This window comes from Tubulanus polymorphus, chromosome 2, assembly GCF_964204645.1.
Source record: "Tubulanus polymorphus chromosome 2, tnTubPoly1.2, whole genome shotgun sequence".
NCBI classification, from domain to species: domain Eukaryota; kingdom Metazoa; phylum Nemertea; class Palaeonemertea; order Tubulaniformes; family Tubulanidae; genus Tubulanus; species Tubulanus polymorphus.
The window spans coordinates 31603516-31612017 of NC_134026.1; the positions used below are offsets into that span (position 1 = coordinate 31603516).

Here is an 8502-nt window from a genome sequence, read left to right on the forward strand (position 1 = left end):
TTCACTAACTACTCATAGGTAAAGTGGGTGGCTCGACACAACCTACCACCCCTACGACTACTAACAGTGCGCATGCTCAGACTTCTTGGAAACGGTGTAAACAATATGGCGGCCGCAGTTTGACAGTTCGCAATCAAATCAACGCGAAATACTGTAATTACTGAATTTTAAACATCGTTAGACCTGTTTTTATTCACTCAATATATTAAAAACATCTCCATATAAACAATCTTTATAATCAATATATCAGAATATGGAAGGTTAAGTTGTTAAAGCGACAATTTACAGTTAAAAACAAGTTAATGATCAATCAATAAATTTCTAAAAAGTCAGGAGTTGACAGTTGTACGAAGGGTAGACCTATGTTGTCCCTCTCTCCCCCTTTAAATATTGTTCGTTGTTTCTGCATTGACATTTCGATGAGTTACTCTGTGAACTAGTGCAGAAATTACGAGCTTTATTCAGTTAACACAGCACTAAATTTCATATATTTTCATCATACTCCAGATTGTATGTAACAAGATGCATCATCATCATCAGACTCCGGCGGAGAGAAATCGAACTCAGTTGTTTCCGTGCGCTGATAAAGTGAATATACCGTACGTCAGTTCGGGCGGAGAGCGATCTCAATCTACCATATCAATTCCTTCGAAACACACTATAACTACAGCACCAACAGCGAAACCGGTTTTAAACAAAGTTGGATTAGATTTATCATTCGGAGAGGATGTTGTCCGAGATCGATGTTTTCATTTATTACCATATAGCGATAAGTATTTCTACGAAGCATTAGATGCCAGCGACATTGTTAGAATACCGAGTAAGAGTAATAAACCGATTGGTCGCCATGATCGACGCGGTACCGATACCAGACACATGCCGTGCCATATACAGAAAAAAACTACCAATCAACAACAACATCTTAAACCATTAAAACAGAAAATCATGAAAAAAGCGCTCGAAATGCATAAACAGGCGTTAAAATCGGAGGGATCGAAAATAACGGTCGAGGAAGGGAAACAAGCGCCACCTGTGTTTCTTACCGAAACTAAACCCGAGGCAGAAAAATGTGAAGATCGTGAATTAAAACGAGACTGGGACGAATACTTACTGTCGTCGATTAGTCGTAATACGGCGTTCTGGTTGGTTACCGAGCGACTACCCAACAATGACTCGCAACAGGATCGATTGTTGAAAACGTTGAATAAATGGTACAGCACGACAGCACCGAGCGGAACAATGGAACTTATCAGCGACGAGATCAGTGAGGTAGAATATCAGATCAATAAAAAAGAAGAAATTAAAGAAGAAGAGAAGAAATGGATTCGTAAAGAAGATCTGTGAGTTCACCCCTCTCCCCTCATACTACCTCTTCCCCTCCCCACTCTCCTCACATACCACTCCCTCCTCTCCTCCCCTCACATACCACTCCCACCTCTCCCCTCACTCCCCTCGTGTACCAAACCCTCTCCTACCCCATCACGTACCACTCCCTCTCCTTCCCTCCCCTCGCGTACCACACCCTCTCTTTACCTCCCCCTCACTCCCTCACCACTCCTTCTCCCCCTCAGCGTGTAAGGCTGCCATGTTTTGTTGTTTGTAGATTATTAGAAGAATTAGGAATAAAGAAAACTGCTGGCGCCGGCGAAGTGTCAACAGATCCATACAGCGATCAGAATGAAGCGACATTCTACCGTTTACCGGCCGGACAGAGAAAACTGAAAAAATCTCTAGTGAAAACTGACTCCGGTAAATTTCATTTCTCGAGATCTTAATATATGAGATTATCGTTGATCCGTGATTTGATATCGATATTTCACAGGTTCAGTGAATAAAACAGCAGTAAATATAGAAGTGAAACACAGAGAATCAACGCCTCCTCCGTCACTTCTAGATTTCATCAATCCTAAAGTTGGGAATACATTATTTAAAACTGATAATCTATATGAACAGGAATGGTTGTCCGGTAAGTTTACTGACCTACCCCTCCCCTCCCCCAGGTTATCCGGTAAGTTTACTGACCTACCCCCTCTCACCTGAGTTGTCTGGTAGGTTAAGGGACGGGTTGTTGGGTGGGTCTAAAGTTACAGATCTCTTTGATCTCTTCCTCATAACCCAGCAGGGTCTCTCAGAGATCTGTAACTTAATGCCTTAAAATATTCATCATTGCAAACATATCTTAAAATCATTTGTCCAAAAAGTTTACATCCTCGAAAATTTTGATTTCCAATTTCAATATTTCGCCAACTTCTTCCTCTCTCATGGTATGTACAGGCAGTATGTATGTAGCCTGACCCTGAACCGCCCTCATAATTCATACCTGGTAATTAATAGAATCTGGTTGCACACCACAAAATGGTGGTATGTATGGGTCGCTAAAACACACTATAATCTACACCTGGGCTCGGTTTCATAGATGTGGAAGAAAAATAGTCGCTGGGAACATTTGAAATCTGTCAGTTACAACCATGGTTTCTCATTGTAACTATGGTGGTTGTCACCCAGATTGAGGATATACCCCCAGGGATAACTTTGATACTCAGTCTATGTAACCGGGCCCTGCAGTTTAAAGCTGAACACCTGCAGTTTAAATAAATTCACTTTTTATACCGGTCATTATTTAAACAGGTATCAATCAATCTCTGCAACTGACGGCAACCGGTGATAAAACAGTGATAACAATGGAGAGTAAAAATCAATATCGTAAACTTTTACAACCGGAATACCCTCCGTTTCCCGAGGGTTGGTTTCCCCCGACGACGGATGAAAAAACATCGGCTTCGAAAACTAGTAAAAAACTAGAGAAAGGTTTACATCGATGGAGTGGGCTGCCTGAAATTATTGATGTAAGTCATTCTCGCACCCCTCAACCATCTGAATTCAACCATCTGAATTCAACCATCTGAATTCTCTGATCGATTTATCATTTGAAGGACAGAATGGAAGGACTTCAAGTAGGATCGGGTTACCTAGACAACCGAAAAGCTGCAGATGCGGATTCTAATAAAGATGTGAAAAAGAATGTTTCATTGATGAAAATAGGTAGAATATAAACGACACATAAACTCCCTGAGATCCTTGTAATGAGGAAAACAGAGTTATCTTGCAAAATGACCACTTTAGTTCTATAGCCTAACAACTTAAGACCAGTCTTAAGATTTAAGACCACTTTTGGACTTAAGTCACGACTGTGCAACTGGCCCCAGGGGCCGGTTCCTCAGTTGAGACTTAAGTCCAAAAATGGTCTTAAATTTTACGACTGGTCTTAAGTTGTTAGATTGGTTATAGAACTAAAACAGTCTTAAATTGGTCTTAAGCCTAAGCCATGACTGTGCAACTGGCCCCTGGTGTTATCTTTAACCCTGGGGCTAACTCAATTCATTTTCAATTGAGTTAACCCCTGGTTTAAGGATAATACCAGTCTATAAAACCAGCCCCTGGATTCTAAAGTATCTCTCTATAAGACAGAGTTTAAATAATGATGTAATAATCGATTGTTTTAGTTGAAGATTGGCAGAATAAATGGTATTTAACTCAACGTTTCGCTGACTCAACTCCTGATGATTTAATACGAGATATGTTAGACCTACACCCACACATCAGATTGAAATCTATAATCACGTGCGCTCGAGCCGTCGATTATCGTCCGCCTAAAGATAAAAACGGAATTCAAATCGGTGAAACTGAGGAACCGGCGGCCGTTGAGAAATTACCGGAGAAAGTATTTAAAACGATTGAATTCTGTTTGGATGATTCTCATATTCGAGTTCAGATTGCTGCAGCTATTACACTATATACACTGGGCAGAGCTAGTGATAAGGTATTTATACAGCTTTGGAAGAGAGAGGGGGAGGGAGGGGGAGAGAGGGGAGGGGGAGGGAGATGGTGGATGGGGGGAGCAAAAACTACTGGCCATTTCACATACTTCAGCATTTCTCTCATCCTGATTATGGGATTACTGTGAATGTGGAATCACTGAATCAATGATCACTATGAATATGGGATTTCCACTGTTACAATGGGATCACTGTTACAATGTGATCACTGTTACGGTGTGATCACCACTGTTACAGTGTGATCACGGTGTGATCACTATGAGTCGATGGTTTTATATATTATCGGTTGTGTATTTCAGGCGTTGTCAGTTTTAAGGAAAGCGTTGATTGATATGAACTCAGTCGATCGCTGGGCCGCTGCTCAATGTTTAGCTCATCACGGAGTGTGCGATTCAGATGTTATCAGTGAATTAGTTCATCAATTACTTCACTCTGAAGACATCATTAAACACGAACAATCAGTACATCTGCTAACTAAACTCAGTTTGGATATCAGAAATTCTGTAAGTGTTTCATTTTGCGGACAGGAATTTGTTCAATTTTATTTTTTATCTGTTTTTCTATTATAATTGTTAACAGAGTTTGGTATATTCGATGTTAGCCGAGCAGCTGAACAGCAGCAGCTGGAGACACAAAATAATAGCCTGTAAAACAATACCAACAATGACTGGAGAGGTTACCAAGGTGTGTTCAGAACCGCGGCGACTAACTGTATCTATTGTTACGATTGATTTGAACGTGTCGCTAGCGATTGTACGATAATTAACCGATTTCATTGTTTAAAGAAGTAAAGTATGTGTTTTCAGGATGCAGTATTTCCACATCTATATCCCGACGGTGGGATACCCAGTAGAGTAAGACCATACTTACACTGCAGCTAGTCTCTATACTAGTCTCTACTAGCCTAGCCTATATACATACACCTTACACTTCATCAGTCACAGCCCCTGGTTTCATCCACTCCCGGATTCAGTTCCATAGTTCTGGGATCGGTTGCTCAAAAGTTGGATAAAGATAACCAGCGGATAGACACCATGGTAACAATGAACTTGTCAACTATCCACTGGTTAAACTCTAACCAACATTTGAGCAACTGCCCCCCTCCCCTCCCTGGATCCAGTTTCACAGTTCTGAATGGTAGAGTTAGATTCACACCTGTGGAGCTGGATTCTTCCTTAAAATTCTTCAGCTGATTTTGCATCAGGGTTATTGAAATATTGAAAGTGGTGCAAATCGGGCGCTCAATGCTATATACAATCATCTCATTATTCTAAGCCTGTGCTCTCTATAGACTGATCTCATTATTCTAAGCCTGTGCTCTCCATCTCTCTACTATATATCTAGTATTTTAGATTTTTATATAGAACTTGATTATGAAACAAATTCTGCCTTTGCTTTTCATCTTTCATCGAATTCAACCCACGTTTAAATCTATGCATGAGCTTTCTATCAGATATTGTATCAGATATTTCTATCTACACATACTACAGCATTACAGCATTCTCACTATTATTTATTCTCTACAATTCAAAAAACTTGTCTACATAAAATATCTAAAGAGTCATTAATATCTATATAAATGTCAATGAATATTTTTGTATAATTATTCTAAAGTTTGCTGCGCGTATGTTATAATGATGTGTTAATTTATTCGTGTTTTAGGATCTCGTGAATAAATTAGCCGATTTAATGTGGAATGATTGGCACGCCGATGTCAGGATAGCGGCGGCTCAATGTTTGGGGAAAACCGGGCACGGTAAAGATGTACACGACGACCTACGCAGTAAATTAATAGATAACAATGAAAGAGTTCGAACTGAAGCCGTCAATAAAGTCGGACATTTAGGTTTGTTTATACTTAATCAAACTCCTGTCAAGTGAGATCAGTTGTCACATTATCTACTGGGGCCCAGTTGCATAGTCATGGCTTAGACTTGAGACCAGTCTAAGACCAACTTAGTCCTATAGCCAATCTAACAACTTAAGACCAATCTTAAGATTTAAGACCAATTTTGGACTTAAGTCACGACTGTGCAACTGGCCCCTGCAGTTTAGGTTTCAAAATCGGTTCCTATTTAAACACTAACTATAATGACACTTAATGACACTAGCGCCACCATTGTGGAAACCGCAGTTAGACCACAATTTGTCAGTTAACTAAGTGTAACTCCTCAACACAATAATCCTCCAAACTATGACTTCTGTAAGTTTCACTGTAGTTTAGGATTATTTGTACTCTGTAAAGCATGTATTACATTTACTCATCTAAAATGTGACGGGTGTTTTATTTTTCTAGGAATTATGACTGCTAAATTATTGCCATCATTTTTGAATTGTTTCCAAGATGAATACGTAATGGTTCGAATGGAGGTTTGTATCGCCTGCGGAAACCTAGGAATACAAGATGAACAAATAGTGAATAAACTCAATCAACTAGCGTCCTATGATCCGATATGGAAAGTGAAAGCATTAGCGATACAAGGTACGTATAATACATGTACGCGTAACCATGTCGATAACAGTCTGTATTGTTGTAACGTGTATTGTTTCGTTGTTTTAGCTCTCGGTAAAATCGGAATTTTAAACGCACAAATTCAGGAATGTTTATTATGGGCGTTACGATACGAGAAAGAGGCTGCGGTACGCGCCGAAGCTTGTCACACGATTTACGCGTTAGATATTAAAGATTCGGTAACCGCGGAGATATTACAGGATCGGTACCTGGTCGAGTCGAGTCCGATTGTTAAACAGTGAGTATTTAAATAAACCTGCAGTTATCAAGAAACTCATTCATAAAAAAAGGCGACCACTACTCTTTATGTACAGTACATAAAACAAGGCGACTATGCTACTCTTTATGTACGGTACATAAAACATGGCGACCACTACTCTTTATGTACAGTACATAAAGCTGAAATTGTGTACATAGGGTTTGAAATTGCGTATTGATTTCAAGAGATTGACTGATATTATCTATTTTGTAACAGAGAGATTGCGCTTGCGTTGAGCATGTTTGGTATAAGTCCTACTGAAGATATGGATACAGTTACTCAGATAAAAGAGGAAGTACGAAAACTGTGCACATTGAGCAACATCAGTTCACAAATATTAGAAAACGAGGGACATGCAGAACATCGACATAATCTAACACGACTTATATATCCAGCTGAACAGGTCAGTATAAACCTCGTCTAACTCATAGGATAAACAGTCACTGTTAGTGTTTCAGGATGGTCTCTACTTTAAGGCATTTATCTGTCAAATTCTTTTTTGGCTAGATTTGGAGCCACCCTTGTAAAACCCTCGCCACTGACGTAAACTGGACTGAACTCAACTTCTTTACTTTATCTTGTTTGTTTTTTAAAGACTAAAGGAATAACGACACCCGATAGTGCGGCACGTGGGTCACCAGCGGCGAAAACTCCAGTCAAACTTACTCCAACTCCAACTAGTCGTAGAACAGTAGGACTGACTCCAACTACAGTGGCTCCAGCTCCAGTTCCAGTGACTCCAGAGGAGACAGATATAGAAACTAAACAGGATGATACACAAATACTTACAATAACACCAGCCGCGCCACCTATACTCAAACAACAGGAACTAACATCAGCAGCAGTAGCAACTCCACCTACAGTCGAACATGAAAGAACACAAGCAGCAACTCCACCTATAGTTGAACAACAGGAACTAACAGGAATAACTGAGATTTATCGAGAATCGTCGTTTAGTCGTCCGTCGACGTCTGGTTCCGTTTTATCGGTTCAAACACGACCTTCAACCGGCGAATCAGAATTCAGTTTACGTCCATCGACTCGATCACGAGACTCCGGGAGTCGTTCGATGACTTTCATCGGCTCATCTTCGAGAATCAACGAGATTTACCGCGAGTCGACGAAGAGTAGTTTAGAATCGGTATCTCGTATGAAACTAATGGTTACGCCGAAATCATCGGCTAGCAGACGGACGCTGAAAAACAGACCGGGAACGTCGGGAAAAAAGAAACCAAACTTTCATTACGATTTACCAACTGACGATGTGAGTATCACAAACAGTAAACGTCGTATAACGAGTGTTTGAAATTCAAATTTAACCGATTTTAACGGGTTTAATTATAGGTGATTGGATTAGATTTAGAGCGAGTTCCGACTACGTTAGTTCAGTTATACGAGGATGCAGATCATCCAGAGCGGGGACCACCTCCGGATTACCACCCTCCGGAGCTGGGACCACCTCCCCCTCCAGAACAAGGTCCAGCTGAAAGCACACATGAAGACAATGTTGGAAACTGCAACAATGAAGACTGTGATAAAGTAGAACAGGAAACTATCGATTTAGAATCTAAAACAGAAATTGTTCTAACATAGAACGATGATGTAGAAACTGCATTGAAATAAATCTTTATAGAATCAGAGATTAGAAACTTTTAGAAAAACTTAGACGTACAATAAAACTTGCTAAAGTCCTCATCAGATAAGTGGTCACTGTTTTTGAGTCCCAATTCAATTAATTCGAAGTTCTCAACCCATTGACCCTCAGTCCGAACTAGGACAACACTTGTAGCTGTCAGTTCCGATTGTTTGTTTGAATCACGGAGAATTTTGTTTATTTTTTTTCAATAAATGATTTTTACACTGTTAATGTTTGCGTTGAATATTTCACCGGTATT

The 8502-nt window shown here is 40.0% G+C and overlaps 1 protein-coding gene across 1 annotated transcript; it reads left to right on the forward strand.

Moving 5' to 3' along the window:
- The first annotated feature begins 89 nt into the window (after window positions 1-89).
- LOC141900656 (HEAT repeat-containing protein 4-like) lies at window positions 90-8460 on the forward strand. The gene is made up of 16 exons (XM_074787640.1): window positions 90-153; window positions 508-1340; window positions 1604-1749; window positions 1823-1966; window positions 2629-2846; window positions 2934-3042; window positions 3504-3820; window positions 4136-4339; window positions 4416-4520; window positions 4643-4690; window positions 5499-5682; window positions 6133-6318; window positions 6397-6586; window positions 6824-7010; window positions 7203-7871; window positions 7952-8460. The coding sequence occupies exons 2-16, from the start codon at window positions 523-525 to the stop codon at window positions 8198-8200; spliced, it is 3774 nt and encodes a 1257-aa protein (XP_074643741.1). The 5' UTR covers window positions 90-153; window positions 508-522; the 3' UTR covers window positions 8201-8460.
- Window positions 8461-8502: the final 42 nt, after the last annotated feature.